The following is a 21,028-nucleotide window of genomic DNA, read 5'->3' as shown; positions in this document are numbered from 1 at the left end:
ATGACTCAAAATATATATTTTTATTCATGGGAATATTTATTAATTTACCAGAAACAAACCTCCAATTGGCCTAAATAGATATACATATGGGTCATCACATTCAATATTTACAATTTCTCTCCAGGACCCAGAGAAACCTTGGTTTGAAATAAAATTGTGGCAGTATTCAGAAACAGAAAGTGAAAAAGCTGTGTGGAGACATTATTACAATTTAGAGAAGACCCATACCATTCCTCTACTATATTGCAAAATAGTTTTGCAACTGAGGAGAAACAAATGTAAAGACTTTTCTGGCACCTGAAAGGATATCAGCACATACACATACAGTACTATATACACTGAGTAAACATTAGGAACACCTGCTCTTTCCATGACAGACTGACCAAGTGAAAGCTATTATCCCTTATTGATGTCACCTGTTAAATCCGCTTCAAATCAGTGTAGATGAAGGGGAGGAGACAGGTTAAAGAAGGATTTTTAAGCCTTGATACAATTGAGACATGGATTGAGTATGTGTGCCATTCAAAGGGTGAATGGGCAAGACAAAATATTGAAGTGCCTTTGAACGGGGTATGGTAGTAGGTGCCAGGCGCACCAGTTTGTGTGTCAAAAACTGCAACGCTGCTGGGTTTTTCCACACTCAACAGTTTCCCCTGTGTATCAAGAATGGTTCACCACCCAAAATACATCCAGCCAACTTGACAATTGTGGGAAGCATTGGAGTCAACGTGGGCCAGCATCCCTGTGGAACACTTTCAACACCTTATAGGGTCCATGCCCCGACGAATTCACGCTGTTCTGAGGGCAAAAGGGGGAGGTGGTTGAATATACACAGACGCCAAAACAGTGACGTAATGGGTTGAATGAAAGAATGGACCTTAAGCAGAATACTGAGCATACTATAACTACACAGCATCATACAGTATATTTAATTTCTGTCTGGTTAAGTTGAGATTAATGTGTACCTATCTTCAAGAAACAAGAGCCTCAAGGTTGGTGACACCAATCCAAACATTCCCTAAGATTCTTTGATCTCATTCTCTCTGCTTTACAGAGGTGACCAACTCAGCCATATGTGTAAGGGACATTTTGACAGAAGTGCTTGCAGTTAGTCAGATACATCTCTCTTAGTATTCAGTCACCGTCTGCTGAAGACTCCAGCCTATGAAATGTCATAAAAGTGTCTTGTCAAATTTAAGGACGTATCTGTGTCAACTGTGATAAACATCAGTGAAGTAGGACATTCAAACATACATAAAGTGCAGTCCAGGGCCCGGTTTTCCAAAAGTATCTTAAGGCTAAGTTCATCGTTAAATCTCCGAGCAGTTTCCCAAAACCATTGATACTAAAGTTGTACTTGAAAATGCTCATTATTTACCGACTGCCTCAGACCACTCGTAGAACTAAGTGAGTCTTTAGATGCTTTTTTGCTCTTCCGCGTCACTTCATAAACAGAAGATCTATGCTTAACATAGAATCAAGATGTTTATCGGTAGGTGACCACCGATAACTTCAGCAGCGCTGCCTTTCTTTCGATCCTATCACTATATTGACATGCTCCAACGATGCACTTCGTGAACGTTCTCGGTGTGGTGTTTTGGGAAACGCATGTTGCATCTTTCCTATAACAGCCGAAGATGTATCGTTAAAAACACTCATAAGCCGAAGTTCCATCGCTGTAGGGAAACCGGGCCCAGGCCTGTTTGCTATCCTACAGAAGGCTAGAAAACAGAGACAATCACAACCCTTTATTTTCCTTTTTACCATGAAGGTAATTTGTAGGTCACCCTCTACAGATCCAGCAATGCAACGCTCGAGCCATATTCACCCACATACTTGGAATTAAACCCAAAAGCATGAAAACCATCCCAGCCAACATTGGTCAGGTGGGCTACTGAACAGGAAATTAAAACTTCCCTCTGGCAAGAAAATGTAGACGCTCCAGGTGCACAGAGCAGGGTATATCCTCACCAAGTAAAATTTAGTTTTTAAAAATCACCTCACTCAACACTTTTCTTTTACAGTTGGGAGATCCAAACATTAGTACTCTCCCAGAGCTTAGCACATCTCTATTGAGAGAACACTAGCATAGGTCAGTGTCCAGTATATACAATGATGTCTGGGTAAACGTAGGGAGGTCTATCGGAAGAGGCGGTACATGCGAGGCAGGCGTCCGTCCTTGCTGGACAGGGCAGCTTGGATGTGCTCATAGGAGGGCATCTCGGTCAAGTCTCCTAGCGCTGCTACTGCTGGCTTGCTGCGCAGCATCTTGGTTGTGACCCTCTTGATATCGCTTGCTGTAATGTTACCTGGAAAGAGGAGTGAGTGAAAAGTTGGCAGATCAGTAGTTCTTTATGCTATGACAGTTATGATTAGTCATTTCCCTGCAGATTGTTGGACACCAATGTTTCATTCTGGGCTTGCTGATATTTATATCCACTATTATGACCCAGGGCACTATTACTCACTGATGAGGTCACACAGCTCATGTGGCAGCTTCCTCTTCCCTGTGGCTAGAACCTGTCGGCCGACATCCTCAAAGATAACCGGACGCGACTCCAGGTTCATCATCAGCATGGACTTGAGCTGCGTCTTCGCTCTTGCCAATTCCATCTGAGCACAGAAAGAGAGATGCAAAGTTTGGAAGTTCAAAGAGAGTTCCATGTTCAGAAAGCTTTGTCAATTTAAATGGCTTGTGTGATAATTTCCCACACCAGGCTAATGGCAAGCCTTACCTCTCCTGCTGTCCCAGCCATCTGAATGAACTCTCTGGTTATAATCTCCACCATTTCCCGAACCTTGACAAAGCAAGATGTTGTAATCAACAACGTTGGAATGGCAGCCCTTTCACAACTTCAGAGAACACACATAATACAAAGTCAAATCCAGGGGCGGCAGATAGCCTAAAGGTTAGAGCATTGGGCCAGTAACAGAACGATTGCTAGTTAGAATCCCCGAGCTGACAAGCTGAAAAATCTGTCGATGTGCCCTTGAGAAAGGCACTTAACTCTAATTGCTCCAGGGTCACCGTTGATAATGACAGACCCTGGCCCCTTTCACAAAAATGGGTCGCTCCTACAAACAGTGAGTCGCGTGGCCGCGGTTGCTATATAAAGCAGGCAGACCAGCATAGGAATTCAGTTACTGTTCAATTCAACATTAGGCGGGGCAAAACGAGTGACCTAAGACTTTGAGCGTGGTATGAAACGGCCAGCCTCCTGGGCTTTTCACACACGACAGTGTCTAGGGTTTACAGAGAATGGTGCGACAAACAAACATCCAGTCAGCGGCAGTCCTGTGGGCGAAAACAGCTCGTTGATGAGAGGTCGAATGAGAATGGCAAGAATCGTGCAAGCGGCAGGCCACCAACAGGCAAATAACGGAGCAGTACAACATTGGTGAACAAAACGGCTTCTCGGAACGCACAACTCGTCAGTCCTTGTCTATTGCAGCAGACGACTACACCAGGTTCCACTCCTATCAGCTAAAAACAAGAAGCAGCTCCAGTGGGCACGTGATCACCAACACTGGACAATTGAGGAGTCTAAAAATATTGCCTAGTCCTACGAAACCCAGTTCCTGTTGCGTCATGCTGATGGCAGTCAGGATTTGGCGTAAGTAGCGTAAGTCCATGGCCGCAGGCTGGTGGCGGTGGTATAATGATGTGGGGAATGTTTTCCTGGCACACGTTAGGTCCCTTGATACCAATTGAGCAACGTCTCCATGCCCGAAGAATTCAGGCTGTTCTGGAGGCAAAGGGGGGTCCGACACAATACTAGATGGGTGTACCTTATAAACTGGCCACTGAATGCATGTATTAATACACACTTGTAAATGTGTGACATTTGACAAATATAAACACCCACCAAATTATTTATTATTTAAAAAAGACATAACAAAAATGTTTTATTTTTAACAGATGTTATTCTCCAAGCATATGGCTGCTTTGTATTAGCCCTTTAAACTACAGTGTAAAGTCCTGCCCTGCCTCTCCTGAAACCCCTCTCCCTACCTGTCTGGGGTCTGCACTGGCATGGATACACAGCAGGCCGCTGTCCTCATAACTGTGATGGTATGAGGTGGCATTGTACATCCAATGATGCCTGAAAAATAAAAAATGTATAAAAACATGAATTTAAATAAAGAAATCCATCGAAATTACTTTAATTAGAATTTAGAAGGATGCGTCCTGCTTACCTGTTGAGCACGTTCAGGTAAAGCCGGGTGAACATGCCTTTCCCAGGACCCCCCGCTGAGAAGGACCCACCTCCACCCATCATCATGTTGAGGACGGCAAATGGGATAAAGTCCTCCTCCTGTATCACAAAACATGCATATTAACATCCAGACACAGGATAACCTAGATAGAGCCTGCAACAGTTCAAGCAAGTGGATGGGAGATTCTCCACACCAACCAACCACAGTGAGCACCCACCAGGAAGGAGCAGCTCTCCAGGCCAATCATGATGTGGGTGAGCTCAGGAATGGGGGTGGGGCCAAGGCTCACATCTGACATATCCTTATCCATCTGAGAGGATCAAAACAGAGATTTACATTCTGATTTAGTTAAATAAATATAAGAAAAGGAAAAAGTAAGCAATGAAAGGGAAACATCTTGATGCTCTTACCCTTACGATTCCACCAGTGTACTGTGCCACAGACAGGTCGACATTGGTAGGCGTACTGGCTCCCCATACTGGCTTCACATCCAGCAGATATTTCCTGGCGCAGGCCACCAGTTGTTCATGTTCGATGCCCACTCCGGCTAGCACCATACGCTCTGGACAGTAGTAGCTCCGCAGGTACGTGTGTAGCAGCTTCTTGTCGATCTTCTCCACGTTGTCTACTGGACAGAAGCGAGGCAACCCAACGGTGTTCCCCCGATATGCTGCCTAGTCACAGAGTAAGTGTTGTGAAACGTTATGTATCGTCATACACATTTGTCCACAAATGGCACAATTGATGATCTAGGCTCACTGCAGAGGTGGGGCCAAAGTAAATCAGTAACAGTGCAACAGACTTCATGCAGCTCAAGAGTGTTGTAATTTCTGAGTGTATCAATCAATCAATCAATAGTATGACTCACTGCGTGGATCATCTCTGTCAGTAAAGGTTCAGGGTCAGGCCTCATGTTCAGATCCTCCAGCTCAAAGCGCACAGCCATCCTAGTCATCTCGATCTCCTCATCTAGTAACCAAAAGCAGAGCAATCCCTGAAGAAAATATACTCCAACAAAAACATTTACTAGTCTGTTCCTTTTGTAGACAATTCAATGAAGTCAACATTTTCTCCAAATCATTGAAGGAGACCTCAAACATGAGATCCGTCACTCAGTGTTGACTCACCTAGTAGGCGTGGCTGCAATACAGCATCAGAGAGCAGGCTGACTACCGTGTCCAGTCCCTTCACCTCGGCAGAGACCGCATACATGGTGGTGTCTCTGTGAATAAAAACATCATACAAACTGACTGAAGAGTTTCATCCCCTTCTAAAGCAGTACAACATTGAAAGGGATAAAGAGTACCATGACTATATTGTTAGTATACCTTTCCATCAGTCAGAGAGAAAATATACAGTGCCTGGACATTAAAGCCAAAGAAATGATTCATACCTGGATGTTTGGCAGTCACAGATCCCTCCATGTTTTTCAAGTGTGAGAAGAATTTCATCTTTACTGCCATACTGGGCTGTGGACTGAAGATGCATATTGTACTTTCATCGTTTCCCATAAACAAAAACATGGCCATCAATTTGCTTATGCTACAACAGTGACAACACTGAGGCAAAACAGTGGAACATCTGCTTTGAGACACCTTGTGCAAGAGATGACACTTACAGAAAAGGCTAGTTTCTCCACAAAGTGTGCAATTCCACTGGGGTATTTTGTCTCATGCCTGGAGCCTGAATTTACTAAAACTGGAAGGAGGGAAGAAGCAAATCATTATTCAGTCATACTATATTGATTATGCAGCAATGGAGACTTAAATAGAATGATAAGGAAAGATCAGTTCTATTCAAATACTGTAGGAACTTACTTCCAACCGTGCAGAACTGACCAAACTTGTTTTGAGATGCTACTTTAAGGCCATTTTCCAATGTAGTGATTTTAGTCTCGCATTGTTCATGCCCATCAACGGACGCAAACACTGGTTTAGGGATCCCTGGTAATGGTGCAGAGAGTGAGATATTTGGATATCTGCTGCCACTGCTGTACTTTCTATATACTGCAATTCCGTACCTGTAAATGCAAAGACGTAAGGTTTAAATTTGCCTAATAAATCAGACTGTAATCCCAGATTTATGCAATCCAGTCTGAATTAAAGGACTGCAAAAACATGGGAAGTTTCCTTACAAGCCAGAATGATTAATAAAATTACATTTGAACTTAGTCTTCCGGTTGTCTGTGCGGTTGGTCCTTATTTAGGTAGACATTTTATTAACCCGACTTTTTTGAATAATCGGTACTATAACCTGACACATGCGCAAAACCATGTAAACACCTGCAAGACTTTGGTTAGTATGCGTTACGTGCATGTACTTCCGTCTTGTGCACGTGCCTTAAGCTAGGCATACATTACACGAAAACAAAAATCTTCACATCTTGGGAGCACCAACATTATGTGAATTGTCTGCATAATCTTGTTATCCTGAAGTATGCGACTGGTGTGCTCACATTACACAAGTTTGCTCATTTTGCGACCTGTCTAGACCCATCCCTGTCCTAAAATGTCCAGATGTGTCGTGGTGCCTGTGGCTTTAAGAAGTGTCATCATTACCCCTTCTCTGTGGTTGAAGCCAAGCAACAGAGGACAAGTTGCACTAAATCGCATTGGAGAAAAGATACGAACCAAAATGTCTGGCATGTTATCTGGACCTAAGATGTGGATCGGGAGAGCGAAAGACCCATTAATCGCACTTCTTTCACCCGCTTACATTATTTTTTTAATAATGTGATTTTAATTATGCGATCTAAGACGTCTTGGTCAGAGCCTACAACGATCCCAGAAATGTGTTGTGGATCCCAAGTAGTCGCAAAATCGCAGTTTAAAATCGTGTGATGTATGGCCAGCTTTAGTTGATGAGCAGACAAATCGTGATAAAACGCTGATATCTGTGTGTGGCTAAGTCAGTTAATATTACTTTCCTGTGGATATTTCATCTCACATTTCCACCCGAATAAGGATGAAAATCAGCAGACAAGTCAGCAGACAAGTTCAAATTAGGTTTATTTAACATTCTGACTTGTAAAGAGCCAGTTTGTCATTTTAGACCATATATGTTAGAGACTAGTGAGAAAATAAATGTCACACTCAGATTCGAAAGAGGCAAGGTTTAGGTTAGTTTATGGATTGCGGCAATCAACAACAGTACGTCTTGACATTCAGGAGAACTGAAGTCACAACTAAGTACCAGATTCACCTTCCCACACATCCTAGGTAGCACCTAGACCAAGATGTACTCTTAAGGAGCCTAACATTAGCGTTACTCCTTAAGGTCCAAGGACCTTACGCTATTTTCAGAGGTAGACTGGCTCTGGTAGCCAAAACAGCCAGATACTCCATCTGTAAACACAAATTGATTCTCAATTGCTGTACAGTTCTAGAAACATAAAGTCCCCTAATTTCATATCACATATGCAAAATATACACTGTACTAACCGGTTTTAACACAGTTGTAGCAGACAGGACAATGTCATGTGTAAATGCTAGGGATGTGCATCTTTCCCTTTAAAGATGACTCAATACGTATTCAGATACATGTGTTCTGATACAAAACAGGAATGATGCATTTTAGTTTGAAACGATTCGGTGCGATTCAGTTTGATTAGAGAACGAATCAATGAGATTCGGTTCGATGCGATTATCTAACATTTGTTACAGTAAGGGTGTGAAAGGAAGGCCCGGAAAATCAATAAAAACTCCAGCCACCCAAGCTGTTCTGTTTCTGCACAATACCTCATAATGACAAAGCGAAAAAAGGTAAGACATTTCTGCACATAAAAAAATACAATTTACATAAGTATTCACCCTTTGCTATGAGACTCGAAATTGAGCTCAGGTGCATCCTGTTTCGATTGACCATGCTTGAGATGTTTCTACAACTTGGAGTCCACCTGTGGTAAATTCAATTGATTGGACATGATTTGGAAAGGCACACACCTGTCTATAAGGTCCCACAGTTGACAGTACATGTTAGAGCAAAAACCAAGCCATGAGGTCAAAGAAATTGTCTGTAGAGCTCCGAGACAGCATTGAAGGTCCCAAAGAACACAGTGGCCTCCATCATTATTTAAATGGACGAAGTTTGGAACCACCAAGACTCTTCCTAGAGCTGGCCGCCCAGCCAAACTGAGCAATCGGGGGAGAATGGCCTTGGTCAGGGAGGTGATCAAGAACCCGATGGTCACTCTGACAGAGCTCCAGAGTTCCTCTGTGGAGATGGGAGAACCTTCCAGAAGGACAACCATCTCTGCAGCACTCCACCAATCAGGCCTTTATGGTAGTGGCCAGACAGAAGCCACTCCTCAGTAAATGGCACGACAGCCCGCTTGGAGTTTGCCAAAAGGCACCCAAAGACTCTCAGACCATGAGAAACAAGATTCTGGTCTGATGACACCAAGATTGAACTCCTTGCTGAATGTCAAGCATCACGTCTGGAGGAAACCAGGCACCATCCCTATGGTGAAGCATGGTGGTGGCAGCATTATGCTGTGGGGATGTTTTTCAGCGGCAGGGACTGGGAGACTGAACGGAGCAAAGTAGAGAGAGATCCTTGATGAAAACCTGCTCCAGAGTGCTCAGGACCTCAGATTGGGGTGAAGGTTCACCTTCCAACAGGACAACGACCCTAAGCACACAATCAAGACAACACAGGAGTGGCTTCGGGACAAGTCTCTGAATGTCCTTGAGTGGCCCTGCCAGAGCCCGGACTTGAACCTGATCGAACATCTCTGGAGAGACCTGAAAATAGCTGTGCAGCAACGCTCCCCATCCAACCTGACAGAGCTTGAGAGGATCTGCAGAGAAGAATGGGAGAAAATCCCCAAATACAGTTGTGCCAAGTTTGTAGCGTCATACCCAAGAAGACTCGAGGCTGTAATCGCTGCCAAAGGTGCTTCAACAAAGTACTGAGTAAAGGGCCTGAATACTTATGTAAAATGTGATTTCAGTTTATTTTTAATAAATGAGCAAACATTTCTAAAAACCTGTTTTTGCTTTCTCATTATGGGGTAGTGTGTAGATTTTAGAATAAGGCTGTAACGTAACAGAATGTGGAAAAAGTCAAAAGGTTCTGAATACTTTCCGAAGGCACTGTATATCTATGGTGTATGTAATGTGTGTGTGAATGAGCCAATGTTTATTGTCCCCCCACTTATTTATATAGTTTACAAATTAGCTATGACATCACCAGTGAATATATAGCACAACTTTGGATTTTACCCCACCTCAAAATCGAATGGTTGACCATTTGGAAGTTTAGTGAGCTTATTTTCTCCTGCTTTGGCCATGCAGTGTGCTGTCGTCATTATGAAATTGTCAACTTTACCCAGAATATCTAAAAATGACCATATACACTGATTGTTTAAAGCAAAACTATTGCTGATGGTGAATCCAAACGATCTAAAAATCTATTATATGCCCAGTTCAGCAGGTAGCCTATAGCTAGATGAGTTGTCTCCGGTAGCTTACTTTTATTCCGGTAAAACAACTTTCAACAGCGCATAGATAACAACCTAGCAAATTACATAGGCTTTTTTCCTTTAGTGACAACCTAATAGCACGCAACCATTTTAGCATTTGAATGCTGAAGTTGCCACGCAGATGTTCAAGATCAGGAACATGGCTGCCTACCTTGTGTTGGTCAGCGCCTGAATCTGTGCAGTGTGCAAAGCTGGGCGCAGTGCGCAGTTTGACTAGGATAATTGAATTACCTGGGGTTGTTCTTGTTCGGCATGCAAAACAAATGTCAACACAGTTACATGCTTAGGTCGACACTGAAGGTGCCACAAAATATCAGGTATTTTCAGAAGGTAGAAAAAAAGTAATGAGCAAAATGTTTTAGTAGATCTGCTATTCGTAAAATTCGAATGGATTATCTGACCGATGCATGCTACATTTGGATCGGTTTGGGGTCCGTGGACCAGTTGTATCTTAAAGATGCTGCATGGTCAATCCGATGTCTGCATTGGCCGTGCAGCAGTTACAGTGAAACGGCCTCTGCAGAAGTCAAGGCATTCATACTTCTTGTGCTTTACAGAGCAGCACAAAGCTGTTGTGAAGGAATTTGTCAAGGAAGTGAGTTTGTGTTTATACAGGACCTCCTGCCTAGGGCTGTTGCGGTGACCGTATTACCACCACCGGCGGTCACGAGTCATAAAGGCAGTCAAATTCCATGTGACCGTTTAGTCACGGTAATTAGGCTTCTCCAAGCTCTGATGCTGCTGACGGTCATTAGCAGCCTACCAAACTTGCTAACTGCCTGGTACTCAGCACTCTATTGTCCCTCTAATCACTGACAACGCAAATCTAATCAAACACTTCATGAGAGCCCGTGAGCTCATGTTGCACAACGTTTCTATAGGCTATGAAATTGCGCAAGAAAACACAATGATGGCCTCTATTAAAAAGAGGAGGATCCCATTAGCTTTCTATAGGCTAGGCCTACTATATTTATTTCTCAACTTTCCTAATATTAAGCACATTGCTTATCTTTACAACAGAACTATAGTCTACCTAGCTGGCATGAAAGTGAACCACAACAAACGCGTCCTACATTCGCTATTTAACTGCAGAGATGACATGCACACTACCGGTCAAAAGTTTTAGAACACCTACTCATTCAAGGGTTTTTCTTTATTTTTACTATTTTCTACATTGTTGAATAATGGTGAAGACATCAAAACTATGAAATAACATATGGAATCATGTAGTAACCAAAAAAGTATTAAACAATTCAAAATATATTTTATATTCTTCAAATAGCCACCCTTTGCTTTGATGACAGCTTTGCACAATCTATAGTTATAGTTTTAAATGTCTTCACTATTATTCTACAACACAGAAAATAGTAAAAATAAAGAAAAACCCTGGAATGAGTAGGTGTTCTAAAACTTTTGACCGGTAGTGTACAGTTGAAGTCGGAAGTTTACTTACACCTTAGCCAAATACATTTAAACGCAGTTTCACAATTCCTGACATTTAATCAGTGTAAAAATTCCCTGTCTTAGGAGGGTTTACTTTAATAATGTGAAATGTCAGAATAATAGTAGAGAGAATGATTTATTTCAGCTTTTATTTATTTCATCACATTCTCAGTGGGTCAGAAGTTTACATACACTCAATTAGTATTTGGTAGCATTGCCTTTAAATTGTTTAACTTGGGTCAAACGTTTCGGGTAGCCTTCCACAAGCATCCCACAATAAGTTGGGTGAATTTTGGCCCATTCCCCCTACAGAGCTGGTGTAACGGAGTCAGGTTTGTAGGCCTCCTTGCTCGCACACATTTTTTCAGTTCTGCCCACACATTTTCTATAGGATTGAGGTCAGGGCTTGTGATGGCCACTCCAATACCTTGACTTTGTTGTCCTTAAGCCATTTTGCCACAACTTTGGAAGTATGCTTGGGGTCATTGTCCATTTGGAAGACCCATTTGCGACCAAGCTTTAACTTCCTGAATGATGTCTTGAGATGTTGCTTCAATATATCCACATAATTTCCCTTCCTCATGAAGCAGTGGCTTCTTCCTTACTGAGCGGCCTTTCAGATTATTCAGGTTATGTCGATATAGGACTCGTTTTACTGTGGATATAGATGCTTTTGTACCTGTTTCCTCCAGCATCTTCACAAGGTCCTTTGCTGTTGTTCTGGGATTGAGTTGCACTTTTCGCACCAAAGTACGTTCATCTCTAGGAGACAGAACACGTCTCCTTCCTGAGTGGTATGACAGCTGCGTGGTCCCATGGTGTTTATACTTGCGTACTATTGTTTGTACAGATGAATGTGGTACCTTCAGGCGTTTGGAAATTGCTGAACCAGACTTGTGGAGGTCTACCATTTTTTGAGGTCTTGGCTGTTTTCTTTTGATTTTCCCATGATGTCAAGCAAAGAGGCACTGAGTTTGAAGGTAGGCCTTGAAATACATCCACAGGTACACCTCCAATTCACTCAATGATGTCAATTAGCCTATCAGAAGCTTCTAACGCCATTACATCATTTTCTGGAATTTTCCAAGCACAGTAAACTTAGTGTATGTAAACTTCTGACCCACTGGAATTGTGATACGAATGTTTAGCAGATGTTATAGCGGGTGTAGCGAAATGCTTGTACTTCTAGCTCCGACAGTGCAGTAATATCTAACAAGTAATATCTAACAATTTCACAACATATACCCAATACACACAAAACTAGTAAGGAATGGAATTTAAGAAAATATACATATATAGACAAGCAATGACAGAGCCGCATAGAGTAGGATACAGTAGAATATTATAGAATAGAACGCAGTATATACAGTGGGGGAAAAAAGTATTAAGTCAGCCACCAATTGTGCAAGTTCTCCCACTTAAAAAGATAAGAGAGGCCTGTAATTTTCATCATAGGTACACGTCAACTATGACAGACAAATTGAGGGAAAAAAATCCCAAAATTCACATTGTAGGATTTTTTATGAATTTATTTGCAAATTATGGTGGAAAATAAGTATTTGGTCACCTACAAACAAGCAAAATCTCTGGCTCTCACAGACCTGTAACTTCTTATTTAAGAGGCTCCTCTGTCCTCCACTCGTTACCTGTATTAAAGGCACCTGTCTGAACTTGTTATCAGTATAAAAGTCACCTGTCCACAACCTCAAACAGTCACACTCCAAACTCCACTATGGCCAAGACCAAAGAGCTGTCAAAGGACACCAGAAACAAAATTGTAGACCTGCACCAGGCTGGGAAGACTGAATCTGCAATAGGTAAGCAGCTTGGTTTGAAGAAATCAACTGTGGGAGCAATTATTAGGAAATGGAAGACATACAAGACCACTGATAATCTCCCTCGATCTGGGGCTCCACGCAAGATCTCACCCCGTGGGGTCAAAATGATCACAAGAACGGTGAGCAAAAATCCCAGAACCACACGGGGGGACCTAGTGAATGACCTGCAGAGAGCTGGGACCAAAGTAACAAAGCCTACCATCAGTAACACACTACGCCGCCAGGGACTCAAATCCTGCAGTGTCAGACGTGTCCCCCTGCTTAAGCCAGTACATGTCCAGGCCCGTCTGAAGTTTGCTAGAGTGCATTTGGATGATCCAGAAGAGGATTGGGAGAATGTCATATGGTCAGATGAAACCAAAATATAACTTTTTGGTAAAAACTCAACTCGTCGTGTTTGGAGGACAAAGAATGCTGAGTTGCATCCAAAGAACACCATACCTACTGTGAAGCATGGGGGTGGAAACATCATGCTTTGGGGCTGTTTTTCTGCAAAGGGACCAGGACGACTGATCCGTGTAAAGGAAAGAATGAATGGGGCCATGTATCGTGAGATTTTGAGTGAAAACCTCCTTCCATCAGCAAGGGCATTGAAGATGAAACATGGCTGGGTCTTTCAGCATGACAATGATCCCAAACACACCGCCCGGGCAACGAAGGAGTGTCTTCGTAAGAAGCATTTCAAGGTCCTGGAGTGGCCTAGCCAGTCTCCAGATCTCAACCCCATAGAAAATCTTTGGAGGGAGTTGAAAGTCCGTGTTGCCCAGCGACAGCCCCAAAACATCACTGCTCTAGAGGAGATCTGCATGGAGGAATGGATCAAAATACCAGCAACAGTGTGTGAAAACCTTGTGAAGACTTACAGAAAATGTTTGACCTGTGTCATTGCCAACAAAGGATATATAACAAAGTATTGAGACACTTTTGTTATTGACCAAATACTTATTTTCCACCATAATTTGCAAATAAATTCATAAAAAAATCCTACAATGTGATTTTCCGGATTTTTTCCCCTCATTTTGTCTGTCACAGTTGACATGTACCTATGATGAAAATTACAGGCCTCTCTCATCTTTTTAAGTGGGAGAACTTGCACAATTGGTGGCTGACTAAATACTTTTTTCCCCACTGTACATATGAGATGAATAGTGCAAGATATGTAAACATTATTAAAGTGACTTGTTAAAGACACAGTGAATTATAAGTGAAATAATCTGTCTAAACAATTGTTGGAAAAATTACTTGTGTCATGCACAAAGTAGATGACCTAACCGAATTGTCAAAACTATAGTTTGTTTACAAGAAATTTGTGGAGTGGTTGAAAAACAAGTTTTAATTAAGTGTATGTAAACTTCAACTGTATTTTTCCCCTGCCCCTGTTTTGAGACAGGTGCATGATAATGGTCCAATCTAAATCGAAACGAATTCCACACATATTATTTAGTATATGTAATGACAAGATTAAATCAAGAACAGCCTGATGGGCGACAATATTAGCTCATCACTTGTGAATTATATATTATCACTTGTGAATGATGCCCAGTTTAAGGCAAGAAACAATTCCTTGTTTAAAAAATAATCATAGTCGAACACCTCATGTAGCCTAGCCCATAGGCCTATATGTTTTGATAAGGTTTGTATCACAACTAAAGTGGTCAAATAACTTCTTAAAATTAAGCACATTAATCTGCTTTACAAGGGGTGTAGAGTTTCAAGTTTGGGGAAGATAATTTTCACCATAAAAATGCACCTTTATAATAAAAGCATTACATGCATAATCGGATTTGTGGTCACTTTTGATAATGGTGTTTTCCACTAATGGAACATTCGTGCTTATAGCCTACTGCCATATGCACATTGCTGCGCTTATAGTGTGAAGAAATAGCGTAATAGTTTATCAACATTTTAAGCTAAACGTTCTGATATGTTGCATCAGCCTTATTGCGTAAAAAAGGTTTTTGATGCAAGTGGTTGTATTAACTTGGGATCTATCACATCCCACAACTGTCCCAAACTATGTTTGGAATATTTATTTCTCGCACAGAATATAATAGGTCAACTTTATTTTACTATGGGGGATAGTAGATTGAAATAGGCTAGTGCTTTTGCTGTTCGTTAGACCTACTCATCTTGTTGGCTGACGAAAAGTAAATGTGGACAGTTCTTCCAATATCTTCAATATGCACCTACCAGTTTTTGATAACTTCACTTTATGTGATGTCAGAGCTCCAGTCAGCCCACACTAGTCTCCCCTCAACTCCATCGTAGAGTTGAGATGTTCGGAGACTCAGATAGCTAATTAGCATAGGTATGCCTCTTCAGTCTATTTTCCATAAACATGAAAATATGTTTGTGTGGGAACCCTAACCCTATAAAGATATATAGTCATTTAACCTTTTTTTTGAAAATTATTTCATCTGACATTCCTTAGGTTTCCAAAACCATAGCAGTGCGGTCGTGTTCTTTGTTGTGTGTCTGTAAATAGCCCGTTTTTTTGTATTTTTCATACATATTTCCCTATCACACTTTTCATCCTTCTACAAAATATACTTTCCTGCAACCCGCCTCACTCAATGTGGAACAGATTCTATTATTGACTTTTATCTAGAATCTCCAGTTGATACCAGCTAGCCAGCTAACTAGCTACTTGCTATTAGCCACCGTTAGCGGTTTTCACCCAGAACATCGGATTTTCTGCCGGAATAACTGAATCACTGGACACTAACACCGGATCGCAACTAGCTAGCCGCAACCGAATTGGATGTTGCTGTTTGGCTAATCACCACTGCCCCTGAAGCAAGCACCAGTTAGCCTTGAGCTAGCCTTTGAGCAAGGCCCATATCCCGGCTATCTACCGCTCTGTCTACCGGACGGGTGTAGCCAGCTAACTAGCTACTTGCCATTAGCCACGGCTAGCGGTTTCTCACCATTGTCCGTGACCTGCACTACCTACCAGCCAGCTCTAGCCTGGACTATTATCGGCCAGTCTGCATAGCGCGTTATCGGTTTTTCTGCCGGAATCACTGATTCACTGGACCTTTAACACCGGATCATCGTAGCTAGATAGCTGCAATCAAATGGACGTTGTTGTTGGCTAATCAGCCTCGAGCTAGCCGCGAGTCAGGCCCTTCTCCCGGCTATCTACCTCTCTGTCAACCGGACGGGACCTCCTAGTGTTGACACGGAGCCCCGCCGATCCAACACGACTGGTCTGCCGACGACAACCACGAAGATCCATCTGCTAGCCCCGGCCTGCTAGCCCACGCAAGCCGTGGCCTCTTGTTCGCCAGTGCTATAGCAGCCCTACTACCTCCGAACTCTCCTATTGCTGTTCATCGGACCTTATGATAACTCAGCTATACAGCTGATGCCTGCTGGACTGTTCCTTTATACGGTACCGCATCCTGTTTACGTTTAGCCTCAGCCCAAACTTTGTCGCCATTAACTTATGCCTCTCTCCCATGTCAATATGCCTTGCTTATTGCTGTTTCGGTTATTTCTTATTGTACTATTTCACTGTAGATACCCCAGCCCAGCTCAACCTGCCATAGATAGCTCCTTTGTCCCACCCCCCATACACGCGGAGACCGACTCAATCGGTGCCTCCAGTGATGCGATCTCTTTCATCGTTACCCAACGCTTAGGTTTACCTCCACTGTACTCATATCCTTCCATATCATTTTCTGTACATAATGCCCTGAATCTATTCTACAACGCCCGGAAACCTGCCCCTTTTTTTCTCTGTACCCAACGCACTAGAAGACCAGTACTTAAAGCCTCTAGCCGTATCCTTATTCTACTCCTCTGTTCCTCTGGTGATGTAGAGGTTAACCCAGGCCCTGTAGCCCCCAGTATCACTCCTACTCCCCAGGCGTTATCATTTGTTGACTTCTGTAACCGTAAAAGCATTGGTTTCTTGCACATTAACATCCGAAGCCGTGCCTAGCAGTGTCTGAATCCTGGCTTAGGAAGGCCACCAAAAATTCTGAAATGTCCATCCCCATCTACAACATTTTCCGTCTCGATAGAACTGCCAAAGGGGGTGGGGTTGCAATCTACTGTAGAGATAGCCTGCAGAGCTCTATTGTACTATCCAGGTCTGTGCCCAAACAGTTTGAGCTTCTACTTCTAAAAATCCACCTTTCCAGAAATAAGTCTCTCACTGTTGCCGCTTGCTACAGACCCCCTCAGCCCCGAGCTGTGCCCTGGACACCATATGTGAACTGATTGCCCCCCCATCTATCCTCAGAGTTCGTACTGCTTGGTGACCTGAACTGGGATATGCTTAACACCCCGGCCAACCTACAATCTAAACTACATGCCCTCAATCTCACACAAATTATCAACGAACATACCAGGTACAACCCTAAATCTGTAAACATGGGCACCCTCATAGATATCATCCTGACAAATTTACCCTCTAAATACACCTCCGCTATCTTCAACAAGGATCTCAGTGATCACTGCCTTATTGCCTGCGTCCGTAATGGGTCCGCAGTCAAACGACCACCCCTCATCACTGTCAAACGCTCCCTAAAACACTTTAGCGAGCAGGCCTTTCTAATTGACCTGGCCCGGGTATCCTGGATGGATATTGACCTCATTCCGTCAGTAGAGGATGCCTGGATGTTCTTTAAAAGTGCTTTCCTCTCAATCTTAAATAAGCATGCCCCATTCAAAAAATTCAGAACTAAGAACAGATATAGCCCCTGGTTCTCCTCAGACTTGACTGCCCTTGACCAGCACAAAAACATCCTGTGGCGTACTGCATTAGCATCGAACAGCCCCCGCGATATGCAACTTTTCAGGGAAGTCAGGAACCAATATACACAATCAGTTAGGAACCAACATACACAATCAGCTAGGAAAGCAAAGGCTAGCTTTTTCAAACAGAAATTTGCATCCTGTAGCACTAACTCCAAAAAGTTTTGGGACACTGTACAGTCCATGGAAAATAAGAGCACCTCCTCCCAACTACACTGAGGCTAGGAAACACTGTCACCACCGATAAATCTACAATAATCGAGAATTTCAACAAGCATTTTGCTACGGCTGGCCATGCTTTCCACCTGGTTACCACTACCCCGGCCACCAGCTCTGCACCCTCCGCTGCAACTTGCCCATGCCCCCCCCCCCCCCCCCCCCCCCCCCCCCCCAGGCTCAAGGTCCTAAACAATATTATAACCGCGATCGATAAAAGACAGTACTGCGCAGCAGTCTTCATCGACCTGGCCAAGGCTTTCGACTCTGTCAACCACCGCATTCTTATTGGCAGACTAAATAGCCTTGGTTTCTCTAATGACTGCCTCGCCTGGTTCACCAACTACTTCTCAGATAGAGTTCAATGTGTCAAATCGGAGGGCCTGTTGTCTGGACCTCTGGCCGTCTATATGGGGGTGCCACAGGGTTCAATTCTCGGGCCGACTCTATTCTCTGTGTATATCAATGATGTTGCTCTTGCTGCTGGTGAAGCTTGGATCCACCTCTATGCGGACGACACCATTTTGTATACATCTGGCCCTTCATTGGACACTGTTAACAAACCTCCAAATGAGCTTCAACGCCAGACAACACTCTTTCCGTAGCCTCCAACTGCTCTTAAACACTGGTAAAACGAAATGAATGCTCTTCAACCGAACGCTGCTTGCACCCGCCCACACGACTAGAATCACTACTCTCGGCGGGTCTGACCTAGAGTATGTGGACAACTACAAATACCTAGGTGTCCAGACTCACACTCACTCCAGACTCACATTAAGCATCTCCAATCAAAAGTTAGATCTAGAATAGGCTTCCTATTTCGCAACAAAGCCTCCTTCACTCATGCTGCCAAACATGCCCTCGTAAAACTGACTATCCTACCGATCCTTGACTTTGGCGATGTCAAGCAGGTAGCCTAGTGGTTAAGAGCGTTGTGCCAGTAACCGAAAGGTCGCTGATTCTAATCCCCGAGCCGACTAGGTGAAAAATGTGTCGATGTGCCCTTGAGCAAGGCACTTAACCTTAATTGCTCCTGTAAGTCGCTCTGGATAAGAGCGTCTGCTAAATGACCAATTTATTATTTATTTATAAAATAGCCTCCAACACTCTACTCAGCAAATTGGATGTAGTCTATCACAGTGCCATCCGTTTCGTCACCAAAGCCCCATATACTACCCACCATTGTGACCTGTACGCTCTTGTTGGCTGGCCCTCACTACATATTCGTCGCCAAACCCACTGGCTCCAGGTCATCTATAAATCACTGCTAGGCAAATCCCCGTCTTACCTTAGCTCACTGGTCACCATTGCAACACCCACCCGTAGTCTGCGCTCCAGCAGGTATCTCTCACTGGTCATCCCCAAAGTCAACACCTCCTTTGGCCGCCATTCCTTCTAGTTCTCTGCTGCCAATGACTGGAACGAACTGCAAAAATCTCTGAAGCTGGAGACTCTTATCTCCCTCACTAAATTTAAGCGTCAGTTGTCAGAGCAGCTTACCGATCACTGCACCTGTACACAGCCATTCTGAAATTAGCCCACCCAACTACCTCATCCCCATATTGTTATTTATTTTGCTAATTTGCACCCCAGTATCTCTATTTGCACATCATCTTTTGCACATCCATCATTCCAGTGTTAATACGAAATTGTAACTATTTTGCACTATGGCCTATTTATTGCCTTACCGCCATAACTTACTACATTCGCACACACTGTATATATATTTTCTGTTTGTATTTTGGACTGTTTTGTTTACCCCATATGTAACTCTGTTGTTGTTTTTAATCGCACTGCTTTGCTTTATCTTGGCCAGGTCACAGTTGTAAATGAGAACTTGTTCTCAACTGGCTTACCTGGTTAAATAAAAAAATAAAATACAGCAAGCGATTCGTTTTAACGTTCAGAAGCAGCATCTGAGCTCTTAAAGCTGCAATATGTAACTTTTTGGGCTACCCGACCAAATTCACATACAAATGTAATTATCATTGAAAGCAAGTCTAAGAAGCGGCAGATGTGTTTTGTGTGTAATATTTCTATGCTTTCTGTTCTTACGTTTCGTTTTGAATCGTTTACTTTCGGTTTTGTACACCAGCTTCAAACACAATATTTTTTGCTTATGAAAAAAAAAAAAGTGGTTTAGATGGTGCAATGACTCTCTACATTATACTTGATTGTTTTGTTAGATTAACTGAAAATAGGCGAACTATTTTTGCAATCAGGAAATGGCCGAGCAATTTCAGCATAATACACCTTTAACAAAACTTCCCCGGCCAGAAGATACTATCGTCAATAGACGCTAAAGGTAGTAGTTAGCTTATAAAAATGGGCTAGGTAGTACCATATGCTAACTATTGATGATGCCAAAGTGTGTTTGTCCAGAATTAATCCAAGTTGCCAGTGACAATGTACGTTAGCTACCTAACTAACGTTAGTTAGCTACCTAACAGTAGTTAGCTAGCTAGAGAGGAAATCACGACTACGCTGGCATGCATATAACGCTAACGTTACTGTCAACAATGCTTTTCGGTTGGAGCTGACTACAGATTAAAAAAATATAGCTTTCCACAACATTCTTTTCTTTGCCTTGACCTATTCTTAGTTACACGGCTGGCTAGCTTGCGTACTAGCTAGTTTGACAGATAGCTAGCATGGCTATGGTTGGCCAGCTAGCTGATCACGAAAATACATATTGCAGTAAAGTCAGTGCAAATGCTTTAAGATAAACGTGAAGATACAATGTTTCGGTCTTTTAGCTTGTGCAAATACTAAGGTGTGAATATTACCTCTGAACACGGCCCCAAGTTCTACACTGCAACATGTGCGTCGCCATCTTGAATTCTCTGTGACCACTAATTCACCCGGATGCTATTACAAAACACATCCTTCTTCTTCTTCGTCTTCTTCTTCTCTTCTTCTTCTTCTTCTTCTTCGATTGGGTTTAACGGCGGTTGGCATCCAATATGTTGCATTACCGCCACCTACTAGACTGGAGTACAACTGCCTTGTATTTTGCTTGAAAAATAAAAATAAAATAAAGAAATACCCTACCATCTAACACTCACAA

The 21,028-nt window shown here is 42.8% G+C and overlaps 1 protein-coding gene across 1 annotated transcript; it reads right to left on the bottom strand.

Annotated features, from left to right (window-relative positions):
• LOC311145183 (mitochondrial-processing peptidase subunit alpha-like) lies at nucleotides 1–20,812 on the bottom strand. Its single transcript, XM_084181393.1, has 13 exons — nucleotides 20,748–20,812; nucleotides 6,036–6,238; nucleotides 5,837–5,916; nucleotides 5,612–5,694; nucleotides 5,346–5,440; nucleotides 5,087–5,187; nucleotides 4,629–4,892; nucleotides 4,436–4,528; nucleotides 4,198–4,316; nucleotides 4,013–4,103; nucleotides 2,736–2,798; nucleotides 2,469–2,613; nucleotides 1–2,309 (listed from the first exon to the last, which is right to left on the bottom strand). The coding sequence occupies exons 1-13, from the start codon at nucleotides 20,792–20,794 to the stop codon at nucleotides 2,140–2,142; spliced, it is 1,554 nt and encodes a 517-aa protein (XP_084037519.1). The 5' UTR covers nucleotides 20,795–20,812; the 3' UTR covers nucleotides 1–2,139.
• Between the last annotated feature and the right edge of the window lie 216 nt (nucleotides 20,813–21,028).

This window comes from Coregonus lavaretus (genome assembly GCF_964263955.1).
Source record: "Coregonus lavaretus genome assembly, chromosome: 17".
Lineage (NCBI taxonomy): Eukaryota > Metazoa > Chordata > Actinopteri > Salmoniformes > Salmonidae > Coregonus > Coregonus lavaretus.
This window is presented reverse-complemented; position numbering and strand designations above follow the sequence as displayed.